The 14,483-nt window shown below is 41.4% G+C and overlaps 1 protein-coding gene across 4 annotated transcripts in view; it reads left to right on the plus strand.

Annotated features, from left to right (window-relative positions):
• Positions 1-14,483, plus strand: part of CEP112 (centrosomal protein 112) — a 206,325-nt gene that overhangs the window by 75,651 nt on the left and 116,191 nt on the right. For all 4 annotated transcript variants that reach the window (XR_012766024.1, XM_075441161.1, XM_075441163.1 and 1 more), the window contains one exon: positions 5,244-5,426. Coding sequence is in view for 3 of the 4 variants with exons in the window: in XM_075441161.1 (XP_075297276.1) it covers positions 5,244-5,426 (183 nt within the window). In the remaining variant the exon portion in view is untranslated. The remainder of the gene's footprint in view (positions 1-5,243; positions 5,427-14,483) is intronic.

A 14,483-nucleotide genomic window follows, 5' to 3' on the forward strand; every position in this document is an offset into this window, starting at 1 on the left:
ATTCTGTACCAGAGCCTGCTATGAACAGGCATTTGCAGTGACTCAAGGTCTGTTAGTCTGAAATAAATACTTCTGTTTGCAGACTGCGTTGGCTTTGCTGGAGCAGGTGGGCTGGGGAGGCGAGTGGGACCTCCTGATGTTCCTCACAGCACCAAGTGGGATTTAATCCTGGGGATGCAACTTCGTTCCCAATATATTCCTGATTTAAAACCAAATTTACTCATGACAGGAGGATTGGGAAGACAGGAGAACTGAGGTTAGGTTTGTGCTGCCTGTACTTCAAAAATATTATAATGCTGGAAGGCTTTTGTAAGTAAAAAATTACAGATCAGGTGTATCACTTTATACACACAGTGAGGTCACTCAGGTGTGTCGTTGTAGTGGGGAGGATAAATCAAACTGCCAACCTGTCTCTTTTAAAGAATTTCTTGCAATTCCTAGTTTGCAGCTGAAATGCAGTTATTAGTGGTTGATGAGAAGGTTAAGTATAACAGGAAACACAGTTATGCCAATTAAATTATTGCAGCCGAGAATGAAATAGAATGTAAAATGCATTTGCTATGCATGTACATTACCCTATATGTATTTGCTGCTTCGGTGGTAATATGTGGTTCTGCACTGAAGTGTTTTTCGCTGTCCCATTTGCCCTCGGCTCATTACAGCCCTTTTATCTGGGGAGTATGTTGTGTTCCAAATTATAGCAAAATGTCAAAAAAGAAGTGTACTTTTAAAATCCATTTAATTTATCTGCTGCAAAGTAGTTCTGGTATGCTGCCTTGCATTGCAGTGAAGATTCCTCGTTTCTGCCCAAAGTTATGCTAAGCCAGAGCCCAGCACGATTAATACTCGATCCTCCAGACTGTTCTATCAGATTACTTTCAGAAGCAGTGTATTTGCAGAGATGAGTAATCCCCATATCCTCATGAAACACACACGGTTATTTATAGGCTTAGGAGACAGAATACACTAGATTTTACCAGAGTTGTAATTTGGGGATAGCTCATGTGTTGTACACTGTGCTGGGCAGAGGTTGGGGCTGGTTTTGAGCAGAGCAATGGTAACGAAGAGGCCTGATTTACAAGCACTCATCAACGCTTATAAGATAGAATTGCTGAAAACCAGGCGTGCTATATGCATGCTGTACAAGTGAGTTTAGTGCAGCTCTTTGCCAGGATATGTGTAGCTTATCGATGGCTTCTCCAGCCCTCAGAAGTTCAGTCATGCCAAAATAGTGCTAATAAAATCATCCTGCTGTGCAAAACTGTATTTTATATAGGTCTGTCTTACAATATTTCTGGAATTGCGGACATAAATTTACATGAATTTTCATACTTTGGTGTCAAATATTTATTGTAGCAGTTACATTTTTCAAAGAGGTAGTGAGCTAACTAATTTCCTTTCCCTCCTTTGGGGACTATAAAAAGAATTTCAAAGGCATACTTGTTCTTGAGAACAAGTCGAAATTGTTCTGGAATTGAAAAGCCTAAACTTAGTGTGTGATGTAAAAGTGAAAACTGGATAGTAGGAGGTCTTGTCTATATTAGGGACTTTAAAAAGGTATTTGCTGATGTTGATTATCTTACAAGTACTCGGCTTCTGAGAATATCGTCTGCAGTCAGCAGGCTGTTTGCTGCAGACCTTTGTTCTTCCGATGTACAAACGGAACCAGCGCTCACAGCAGCGTGATTTCACGTCAGGGCTTTAGTAGGTTGTCTCTGGTTCGGCAGGTTGTTCTAAAGCACCTCCACGTCTGGTGCTGGCATGGCTGCCTGCGTTCGGAAGCCGTCGCTGAGCAGCAGCCACGGCTGCGGGGGTCCTGTGTGGGGTGGGCACGAAGCACGTTGCCAGGTTCGTGTGGCAGTCGGCGGGTATTTGTGCTAGTGAATAGCAAAAGATGGGCACAGTGCTTGGAGTAATCTGGTTTTAGCTTTTTCTTGAGAATTTTGCCTTCTCTTTTCACTTCTCTTCTCTGCAAGAGCAAGTAAATATTGTGAAATTTCAGTTAAAAACATAAATTTAAAAATAAATGGTGTCATTCTGGTGGTGGCTTAGTAAATCACTTGTTGGCTGTAACCTTGAATATGGTTCTGACCTACTGGTGCGGAAAGAATTAAAAAATGAAGAATTAATGTAAGAGGAGATCATAATTTTAAAATACTTGTGTTACTTGGTAATGACAGTGTCTCAGGGTAAGAACAGCTGTGTGGGGTCCTCTTGGTTTAGCGTCCGGCCATGGCTGGAGATAGGAACAGATGCGCAGAGAAGAGACTAAGAGACTTTCATCTTTGGGAGGGCGAAGTGAGGAAACATCTTGGCCACGATGAATACGATCTGATTATGGTAATAGGGCACACACTATTATTTAATGAATGTTTCTTTTTGGCAACGCCCCTAATTCCCATTGTGCATGTCGTGTTGCTTGTCTGTCTGCAATGTCTGGCACCTAAAACTGTCCATCTTCTGGACACTTCTACGCTGGATTTGGGCAGACATCTGAATGTCATCTGATGAAGTGCTAAGCATCGAGGGGTAGGTGCAGGAGGATCTCAACACGATACAATTTTTAAAGGAGGTGGTTTTGTTATATCATTCATAAAGGCACTCTCTGCCTCAAAGGAGACAGAATCCGTACTGATTTATGAAGAATTAATATAGTTTTGATGCAGCTTCCTGTGATGAAGTAGCCCTGTTGTTGCTGAAAAACAGCATGAGGGTTTATTTTTCCTTTTGTTGGTATACATGAATGTTTTTTCCTTTAAAAAAACCCCCAACAACACTACAAGAATGAGAGAGGGAGGAGTGGAAGAGGAGCCATAGTGCTTGGCAGCAGTTCTGAGGAGAACATGAGGTTCAGTGAGTGTTCACCAGTGCAGTCAAAGAGCTACTCAGTCACTTCACGTTATTTGAACAGGAAGGCACGTTTTGTTGGTTACAGATGTGAGGTACTTGTTAATATTCATTAGGGAAGATGGGTTTTCTAGGTCTTTGAACTTGAGGGAAGAAAATGCTCTCGTCCCCATCCTTTCTCGCCTCTCCTGTCTCTCCACCTCTGCTCCCTGCCAGAACTCTCTGAAAAGCAAAACAAAACCATCGTGGGGAATACTTTGCTTTAAGTGGTGAGGTTTTTTTCTTCGGCAAATGTGCCTTTTTTGTAGCACCTCACACTGCCATCCCTGCTCTTCCCACATAGCAGGCTGGGGCTCACCCCTCTTGCCTCAAGAAGGACCAGTCCCTTTTAGATCTTTCCACCTCTTAAACTCAAAAACGTTGTGTCTATAATATAAGTGCTGCAAGTGAAGAGATTACCAAATAAAACTATAAGTGCTTTGGCTGGGTGAAGCGGTGATGCACCCGTGCGTCGTGCAGCTGGTTGAAGAAGCAGGATCTGTCCCTTGCTCCCTTCGGGCACACGTTCCCTGCCTGCTGCCGTTTCTCGTCTTCAGTTAAAAAAAGCGAAAACCTACATAATTGAAGCTCCCTGCAACAAAGTGTCCTACCCCGGACCTTACATGGCACAACCAACTGAAAATCCATTAATTAAGAAAAGAAAATGTTTGCATAAGATGACCTCTCCTGTTGACACCATTTCTTTTTAATCAGGTCTGGTTTATGAGTGACTGCTAACTATTTTTTCCCATAACTCAGGCAAAGCCTTTACAATTATTTTAGGGAGCAAGAATTCTTTCATTTAGGCACGCTAAGGACACTGCTGGCATCTGAAAAGAAACCCATTTTGTACACAAACTTTGGGAAAAATCCCGACTTGAAGAAGGTTGTGTAAGGATTCCAGGCCCAGTACAGATAATGTATGCCTCCTGGGGGGTGAACTCCTTCAGGGACTTCAGACGCCTGTTAATCAGCTCTTTAGTATTATTAAATAATGTAGATATGTTAAACCGTAGAATATTGCATCTGTTCTACTCGCTCCATTTTTGGAAGGATGCTCCCGGCCGCAGCACGGATGGCGTAAATGACATATTTTACTTTTAAACCCGGGATACGCTGATCTGTACTTTGAGAAAATGCCCTTTATTTTTTCTTTTTTACTTTGCTTCAAATTTTAAACCTGAAAGCCACGCCAACCGCTAATATGATTCCGGAATTGAATGCTACAGCTTTAAGATAAGGTGCCGGGGCGCTCTCGGCGCGCACACAGCCGGCTCCTCCCGTTCGCTTTTTTTTTCCCCCTTTCTCACGCTGAAAATAACCCACCATACTCATGATAAGAGATTTTTTTTTTTTTTTTTCCCCCCTTCTCCCCCCCTCCCCTCTCCGAAATCCACCAAAACTGAAGAAAAATCCAAGTGACTGTTCCTCGCAGCTGTGTGGCCCGGAGTTCAGTGGGGAAGCGGCTTCCTGCCGTCCCTATTCATCACCTGCTTCAAAGGCCGCCTGGCTGCTCCAGTGTGCAGGCCAGGTAGGGTGCCATTGTGCGCAGGCGGGGAGGATTAGTATCAAAGCTGCGGCGACCAGGCCCTCGGTCGCAGGCTGCCATTCAGTCTAGCGGGGAGAGGCTAAGGCTGGCCAAGGTCACAGCATCCAGCGTGGTGCGGACTGGGAACGGATCCTGAGAATAAGAAGGCTTCTTAGGGAATCATGGCGCAAGCTTGCGGCACAGCAGGTGCCCTTCTGGAACACATACATCTGTTTATGTTGGGATAGCGTAGCTGACAACGGGATAATAGAGCTTTGTTTTTTATAATTTTCTTTCTTTTTCTTTACTATATATATAAAAAAAGAGAGACGACTGTATACGCGACAGCGTTGAGGAATATCGAAGGAAGAGCTTTCGCTTTGGAAATCATAACGAAATCTTTAAGAGATTTAATTGCTGGGGTGGGGGCGGTGGGTATACTTGAGCGAAGGGGAGAGCAGGCTGCCTATTAACCATTTAGGATCCTCAGCCCTGCCGCTGAGCAGCAGCAGGGGACGGGGGGACCGGCCGCAGAATGCGACAATGCAATTTTTTTTTTTTTTTTTTTTTTTTTTTTTATTGTACGCTCCGACATTTGTACCAACAAATTGGTTAAGGATGCGCCGGATTTGCTCGGTTGTCTCCATTGTTGGAATTGTCTGGAGGAATTCTGTCATGCTAACGGTGGCTTTTTAAAAGGTGAGGTAACAGTGACGTAAAAGTCAAATTGCCAACTTGATGAAATTAAGGGGAAAATTAAGCTGTAGACGAGTTGTCATGACGACAAGGATGTTCTGTTGATGAACTGTACTCCTCCCTGTCCAATCAGATAGTGGAGCTGAAGCTGGAGCGTGAACAGGAGAAGACGCACCTATTCCAGCAGCACAACGCAGAGAAGGACTGCCTGGTCCGAGACCACGAACGGGAAATCGAGAAACTGGAAAAACAGCTTCGCGCTGCCATGGCAGAGCACGAGAGTAGAACTCAAGAATTCAGGAAACGAGACGGGCAGGTAATGATCAATAACGTTGGAAGGGCGTACGCTTATTAGAAAAATGCTAATAATGAGTGTTTCCTGTTTGCCAGCATTGTTGGTGATGCACGCTGTGTGAGCATTTGCGAAACTGGCACATAAATGTGATTTTGTTTTTCTTTTTTCTTTTTTTTTTTTTTCCCGCTTTCCCCCCTCCCTTCCCACTGCTGAATAGAGCTTTAACTGCAAAAACCACAGGTAGCCAGATTAAAAATCCCATGGTGCGCTATAACTCGGCCTATTTATAATCTTGTCTCATTTTCTTTCATGATGGATTTGTTTAAGAAAAAAAGGTATCTGTTCTTCTCCCCCCCCCTCCACCCCTCACACTCACCCCTCCTTTTCTCTTTCCTGGGCAAATCCATATGAGTTATATCTGCTTCATTCGCATGCTTTTTTTGTTTTAAATCTCTGCAGGTAACTCACAAATGGGCTTTATTTAATTTTGTTCTTGTCTTTTTGTTTCAGTTTTGTATTCCAGATTTGCATTGTGTGTTGGGCTACGTATGTCGGGTGTTTGAGGAGATGGTGTGGGTTTGGGGTTGCTCACCATCACGTTTATTTTCCTACACACACACGCACCCCTCCCATCCTCCATCTCCGTGGTCCCTGTTGGAAGCCATTTGGCAGAATAACCCCCAGCTGGGGTAGCATTTGACTCTTCAAACTTCTGGATGAAATGCGCACTGTCAGCATGGAAAATGATCTTTATGAGTTTTGAGTTCAAAAACCATCTTACTGCATTTTTTTCAATGTATTTTGTAAGGATGGCATGGTATATTTTCCTAAGAGCCCATATTAAAAAGGCCTGCAATGGTAATGTTTAAAAAACTAAGGTGATTTTGTAGTTTAAAGAGTATTCAGAAAATAATCTTTACTAATCAGCATTTGAATTACTTATCGTGCATGGATTATTTTATACCAAAAGTGGGCATTTTGGTAAGGCATCTGTAACGACAGATGTTTTCCGCGCACCACTGCCTTCCCTATGAGATGTAAGACTGACATTGAGGCATTGCACTTTACTTGCCTGTAGACTGGTAGGCTTTTACTGGCAACTATAGTGTAGCTAAATGAAACTGAATATTTAATTTTTAAATTAAATTTTTATTTTTCACTTTTGGATGACTCGACTCTATCAAAATCTGGCTTAAGTAAGTCTACTGGAAAGCAGACGGCTTGTTGGGGGAGGACGAGGGATATATTGCAGAGCCAGGACTTATTTCTCCGTTTCCACCATTATGGTTTTCCAACGAAAACGATAGGTCCCTTTGTGAGAACACTTAGGAAGAGGAGATTCAGGTGGCTTCTGAAAAATTAAACCTTGCCCTTTATTCTCCACTTTATTGTATGAGTGAACAAAGACTTAAATTGTTAAAGGGCTTGGTTTTTATCTTAGCATTTTTTTCTTGGCCCAAGATAGATGCATCTTAACTCTATAGTTATCTGCGAGTGCCTTTTCAAAGTTGCGTCGTCCTCTCACCTGCATTCCCGACGTTGTGTTCGCGTACAAAGGCAAAGCTGTCGCACTCAGGTTAAAAAATGGGTTTAGAATTATATGGAATTATTCTGCCTACACGCTGGCGTTCGTTGCAGTTATTGGATTGCTCTGTACAACACCGAATGCAGAGGTAAAGGGACTGTCTTCAGCAAATTCAGAGAATCTGGGAGGTGCCTTGTGAGTATATCTCTCTCCGGCGTTCTGTCGTGGGTCATTTCTGGTAAAGATTGGAGACCAAAATCTGGCTGTGCTTTCTGTTTGCAGTGGGATGTGTAATGCTGCTACAGGTGCTGTGTAGAAAGGTGGAAATTCTCGCAGCTATTAGGGAAATCTGACAGTGTGAATAGGAAAAACTTTGGCCTTTTTACAGGGCTTTTCTTTGTAGTTTGAATATCCCTGTACAGTCATTTGAACATTGCTGCCATGAGAACGACATGTAAATCAGGGAAGAAAATGCAGTTGCCTTTGACTAGAGGAGCTGTTGTTTATTTCAATTCTAGTATGAATCTATCAGCTTGCAAGGATGCATATTTTTCCCGTTTTGTAAAACAGATTTTAGTTCTTCCTTCCTCTGGTCTTTGTACTAGAATTCACTTTTGTCTTTGTGGTGAGCTCAACAGACAATACTGGCGTTTCTCTTGGAGCTATGGCACCTGTTTTTAATAACATTTTTTAATCTTTGCCTATGTTTACTAAATTGCGTGTTTTGGACATCTGACGTGACGGCCAGTGTCCTTTTATGAAACATTTGGCAGTCTCTTAGCAAAGATATCACCGTGATTTAATGAGTTGTGTAGAGATGGTTTTTTAAAAACCTGTTAAAATGGAATCATGTTTGACAGCAGTGATTTTTAGGACTGCTTTGTATTACTGTGAAGGTGCTATGAGACAGGAGAAGAGGCCATTTTGCTTTGCTAAATGAAAAGTAGGTTTGCTGGGTATTTAAAAAAATTTAAATAATAATTAGGGTTAATCACATACAAGTAACTTGCTTTGAAGGGACCTATCTGCTCAGTGTTTGGTGAATGATTTGAAAGCACCGTTATTAAAGGTACTCACTGTTATTCTTTCTTAAACCCTTTTCCATGTGAAAGAGGAGTGAACGTTTAAAATACGTATTTCTTACTATTTTACTGAAGACATCTATGGCGGAGTACTGCAGAACAATTTATTATACTGTTACTGAGAAGATTGATTTTTTTTTTTTTATGGCATATCCAAGGTGTCTACTTCCACGTAGGTCTTCAGCTACTGTAAAAGGTAGTATACAAAACAGTTAGACTTTATTCAAACATATATGCATTTATTAATGCTTTAATCAGAACTAAAGTATAAAAATTAAGATTTCAATGCATTTCCAGATTTTAATTAAATATGAAATAATGTTACTGCTTCTTTGAAATATAATTTGAATGTATTTCCAGGAAAGGAACTTGGTTTAAGTGGATCACCTTTTGTATTTCTGATGAATTTCTGGATAACAATTGCATTCCACTTTAGGTCTTGGATTTATCCATTTCTAGGACACTTGCTTTGATTTTTTTCACCTAGGGTTGTAATGCCTGGGGAGGAGTAAATTGACATGTAGGTCAATAAAAGTCAAAGCAGTACAAAGGCTTTTATACCATGCTGTGTTCTTGTAGTCTTTTAAATCCTATACGTTTTCTGTGAACTGCCATAATATTGTTATTCTTTAAATAGTAGCTAATAATATAGGATTTTTTTTTTTTTGATCGCTACTTGTATTTAGTTTAGATTTTTTTACATTATCTGGATTTTCTTTAGGAGCGTTTTTAAGCTACAGTTTGGTTGGTTGGTTGTTTGCCACCTCCCTAAATAATTTTGGTTTGTACATTAGTTCACAAGACAAGGAAAGTCCTAGGATGATAGAGTTCTTTGTTTTATTTTAATAAAAATAGCCTTGCTACTGAATGGACGATTTTCTGAAGCAAGTCTTCTGATGACAGAGAATAATACATCTGGTTTGCTTCTGCGAAATAAGAGAGTAAGGTTAGGGAATTTTAATAACCAATGCCTGAAGGGCTGTGGTGTCAGTTGCAGCCTTATAATTTCGCTTTCTCCTGCGAATTTCATTCTCTTCCCCAGCATCTGACACGTGCCTTCAACCGGCTCGAAGATGTTCACGTTCCAGCTGCTGTGCAGAGTTGGATCATTTTTGTCCTTGTTCTTTGACCGTTGACCTTTGGACAAGAAGAAAAAAATGAACCCCTGTAACTTTAAATATAGTGCTTTGCACTAAAGCGAGAGGAAAAAAGCATCCACAAGGAAACTGAGTTCTCTTTCCAGGTTCTGCTACACCATAATTGGCAAATCCACTGTTTTCATCCATTCATAATTGGGTCAAGAGTAGCTTGAACTCCAAGGCACGTTTTGCCAGTGTTTGTCACTGATGTCACGGTATTTAATTTTACCATCTAATGTTTATGCTCTCAGAAATGAGACTGCTTTATGAGAAGATCACTGGTGTTTGGGGGTGTCTTTGGACTCTCGATAAACCATTACTGGTTGGGAAAGGAAAACCTTGAGCAGTTCAGAAGTCATGCGAACACGCTCGTTGAGAATGGAGTTTGTTACCAAAAAAAGAGCGGGCTGGAGATGATGAGAAGAGTTAAAGAGGTGTTTTCCCGTGGCCGAAGCATTTGCTTCCTTTTTCTTCTCTTGCTTTTTGCACTTCCCGTAACTCCCGTGGCCTTTACCATCCCGGTTTGCTTGGCCTACTCCGGGGCTGCCTCCCTGGTGCCCAATGCATAGGGCATCCTTTCACTTCTTTTCTGGCTTCTCCTCTTTGAAAATTTGCTTCCTTGCGCTTGTAAACAGTGATCTTTCTGCAGCTGTTGCTTTGCACCTGGTTTTGTCTGAATTAATTCCGAGCTGTTTGAGCCTGTTGAGTTAACAATAAAAAATCCTCAAACAGTAAAGATCATTATTTTTGTTCCAGCAAATCCTTGGTATATGTTTACGGTTCTGTATAGATAATTGCTGTATCAACAAAGTGGGGCGAACAGAAGAGATTTATCTTGCCTCCATAGATGTAGTCAGTCTGAAGGGGTACTCTGCCAATGTGTTTGCCTGATGGAGAGCTTTATCAACTATTGACAAGAGAAAACACAGAAAAAAATTAATAGAAATATTGTATACTTGGTTAACAATAACTAAATACCCCAACACATGCACAGTTTCTGTCTGTGTGTGAATATTACTGTAGCAGTAACTTTTCAGTGCTGTGCTAATGCAGAAGGAATTCAGGGGCATTTGTTTCACAACAGGAGACTTTCTTAAACTTTGATCTGAAAGAATCTATGGTTACCGTACAGATAAATCACTGATCCACTCTTCTGCTTCGTGTGATTGTTCCAGCGTCTCCAGTTTCCACGGGGCTGTGCTTCTGGTATCAGTGGAAGCAGGTTGCTCGATCGTGACTGGAGGGTATGGATAGATGCAGCCTGTGAATCGTTCAGATGTTGGTGGTGCTGCTGAAGTAACTCCTGTATACAATTTTGAGTAAATAAATTCTATGACTCATTTTTTCTTTGTCTTATTTTTCTTTTCTTAGTAGAAGATGTCTCTGGCATGGGAAGAAGTGAATTGTTTGCTGTGCAGGCTTTCTCTGCAGACAATCTAAATCATGGAGCTGCAATCTAAATACTTGTTTGTTATATTCTACTCTGGGAGTAGCTGTTGGGCTGGCAGTCAGGCTGCTGTAGAGAGACAGCCATTCCCCTTTAGCCTTTCCTAAACAAAAGCTTTTGTCTATATTGCAGCATGTTTAATTTACCACCAATCAACCCAGGATAACGAGCATGGCTGTTGATGTAAAATATTTAAAGTACCAAAATATTTATTGCAGCACTTGCGTGATTTCCCTTGGTGGTTCTTCGTAGTCATCTGACTCAGGGCTGGGATGGATCCCATTGATGGGGAACATCTCCTAAAATCAAGGATCTGATGATGGGTCCTATAGAGATGTTCAAACTGGGCTTTAAGTAATGGTGTTGCTGTGGGGTTGAGAGTTCGATGAAATGGCTGAATGCGCCCGTTTCCTAGGGAGGTACTCAGATACCGCCCCAGACTGGGCTCTGGTAATCGATACCGCTGGTTTCAGCTGTGCTTGAGTCAATGCAGAGGAGCTGTGGGAAGAACTGGGCCTGCAGCACAGATACAACCTTTGAGATCAGAGGAAAAAAGGAGCCTTTGCTGTAAAACTGAAGGACGCGCAGTTCAGGCGCAGGGACCCCTCCCTCAGGCACCCATCGAGGCGAGGGCCTGGGCCTCCTGCGCCCCTTCCCCTCCCCTGCGCGAAGGAAGCCACTTCGCCAGGTTTGCAGTTCCGCGCCGCGCACGCTGCTTCTCCTCCCCTCTTCCAAGCTGCTTCTATTTGAGATGCCTTCCAAAAGACCACTGAACAATCTATAAATGTCTGCCACTTCCTCGCTTCGTGGAGCCATCAAAGCGTTCTCGCGCTGTAGCGGGCGATCCGCTGTGATCTTTTCCACATTTCTTGCCTCTCACTTTTTACAATAGGACTGAGATTAGATAGTGAGGAATTCGGTGCGGGGCGGGGGCTTCGCTTGCTCCTCTGCCCTCTTACACCTCAGGCTGTTCAGCATTTGCAATGTTTAATACAGTCATTTTTGGAAGCCATATATAATGGTGCATAAATTATCATTTGCTGATTAAAGATGTTAAATGAACTTAGGAGAGAACTGACATTTTGTGCTGTCTACAGTGTATGTAAAAGAGGAAGCAGTTGCCATAGAAACTAGCTCAACGCGGAATATGAACTCTGATTCTGAGATGGAGTTCTTGTCAGCAAAATGGTCTTTCTCTATACAGGATACGAAATTGAATATATATGGTAGTTGTTAGTACAGTGCAGTCAATGTTTTATATTTTTTTGTTTCAATTTTAAATATTGGCGCTGAAAAGGTGGAGTATATAATTCTGCTTGTGTTAGGGCAGGGTGTGTCTCATATGGCAGTAATTTTATTTTATACCAGTGCTCCCTGTTTAGGAAAGGTGATTATTTCCTGCATAGAAGTTAATAAATCCAGAATAATTTCTAAAAAAAAAAAAAAAAGAAAAAAAAAAAATCAGTCTTGCTCACCAGTGGGTAAAGGATCTTTATGCCAGGTTTTAATGTGTACACTAGGTGTGGGTTTGTGTGAGATGGTTGCGATGAATGATTAACGCAAACAGACAAAAAGCTATACATAGTGTGAAATTGTTTTTAAAATTAAAGTTATAGAAAGGACCAGTGAAGTAGTAAATGACTAAGTACATTAGTAAACACAAAACAGGTGATAGTAACTGCAGCTTTTGAGATGGTGTAACATAATTCCTAAGCAGAGACGCAAAAATACTGTGTTACTTTGCAGAAGTGGTCGACTTACAATATGAGTTCTTGACTTTGAAAAAACAGGAGTGCGTGCTTTCTATTTGAAGTTCAATGTGTGGCAAAGCCAGGCTCTAAAGTTGCTTATTACTTCCAAGTGGAAGGGTCTAAATCTTCTCTTTTGAATGTAGTTTCTGCAATACTAGATTGTTCCAAATATTACAACTGAACTTGTTGCTAGGTAAATGTCTGCTGTACAGAGAAGGGGATGCTTACTCATAACATTCTGTATTAATGTTTTTTAGTTCTTTTGAAAAATGCTCTTTAGTGTTGTCTTATCATTTGCTGAGAGAGTTGTTGAATAGAAGGAAGTTGACTTCTCCTAATCCATAGAACAAGTACAGTAATCTGGAAAACAGCAGCAGTATCTGCTTCAAATGAAGCCACTGGATGGCTGAAGGGACATCCTCTAATGCATGACCAGGATTTGCACTGAAGTGTTTTCACAGTATCAGAGAATAATTTTGGTTGGAAGGACCTCTGGAGGTCATCGCTTCCAACCTCTGGCTCAAAGCAGGTCTAACTTCAGAATGACGTCATGTTGCTTAGGGCCAAGTCCAACTGAGTTTTGAGAATCTGCAATGATGGAGATTTCACAACCTCCCTGAGCAACCTACTCCAGTACTTTACTAATCCATTGTGAAATTTCTTTTCCTTTACATCCAGCTGGTATGTCTGTTGTTATAGTTTGGATCTGTAGCTTCTTGTCCTTTCACTGCCACCTTCAAGAGGCGTCTGCCTCTATCTTCTCTACAATTCCTTACACTCTGAAGACAGCCATTACATTTCTCCTCAGTTTTCTGTTCTCCATGCTGAATAAACCTAGTCTGGTGAACTTCCTGAAGGTCCTGGTGGCCCATTCCTCCAGCTTGCAGAGTTTGAAGTCCATCTGAATGGCAATCCTGTTCTCCACCATACTGACCACTTCCCCCCAAGATATGCCATCCACTGTATTGCACAGGGTTCGCTGCATTCTCTCATCCAAGCCATTGGTGGAGATATTAAGCTCTATCAGCTTCATTTGAATTTTGAGAAGTGCCACTTGTAGCTGGTTGCCTGCTGACTCCTACTCTTCAAACCCGGTGATCCAGTGGGTTCTCCAGTCACACGGTAGTACAGCTGTCTGGTCTATGTCTCTTCAGTTTAACTGCTGTGAAAGTCTGTATCAAAAGCCTTGCTAAAGTTGGGATAAAAGACATTGACAGTTCTCCGTTTTCCAGAGTCAGTCATTTCGTTGTAGAAGACTCTGGGTTTGGTCAAGCATGATTTGCCCTTGGTATATCCTGGTTGGCTGTTCCTAGTGACCCTTTTATACCTCATATACCTGGAAATTAATTTAATGGAGTTTTACTCCATAATTTTTCCAGGGATGGAGGTTAGGATATCCTGTCTGTGACTACCTACTAAGGTTCTATGTATTGCAAAATAAGTAGTTAAATTTTTTAGAGTGTGCTTTTTCTCTTGTCTCTTTTCTAGAGAAAGATTATCCAAAATTAATTTACTCTCTCTCCCTTCGGTCAGCAAATGTTAATTCCATTCACTCACTCGCACCATAAATCAAGTTTTGAACAGTAGTCTAGCTGTGAAATGATTTATCTGATAGGAGAGATTTTATGATCTGTTCAGTTCCTCAATTCAAAGGTATTATAAATACCAAATGGAAGAATGAAACACTAGATGAGAAATTATGACAGTCTGTAGTTTGGAATGTTAACACCACTTGTTTTGGCAGTATTACTGGTCTTAAAACAATAGGATCCATATGGATGCTAATTTCCCCAATTTTGAGTAATAAATACAACCTTTTTATGGCTTAAGTAATGATATTACTCAATACTACTGCAGGGTCCAGTAGACGGTTTCATGATGAGGTAATAAATAGCAATTTTGGAGAGCTGATTATTTGTATTTTTCTTTTATGTGGTTTATGATGGGGGAAGAAGAAACCCCAACGCCAGTGAAAAGCCTTGCCCTCTCCTGTAGCTGACATACTTTGGCTGAAGATATGTCAGCTGAGAAATATGAGACCATCCATAAAGCTCTGCATGCTCCCACATTAAAGTGTTACAGAGAAACCTTCAAGTGGAAAACCAGTAACAAATTGCAGCTGAGATGCTGAGGG

Source organism: Opisthocomus hoazin, chromosome 21 (assembly GCF_030867145.1).
Source record: "Opisthocomus hoazin isolate bOpiHoa1 chromosome 21, bOpiHoa1.hap1, whole genome shotgun sequence".
Lineage (NCBI taxonomy): Eukaryota > Metazoa > Chordata > Aves > Opisthocomiformes > Opisthocomidae > Opisthocomus > Opisthocomus hoazin.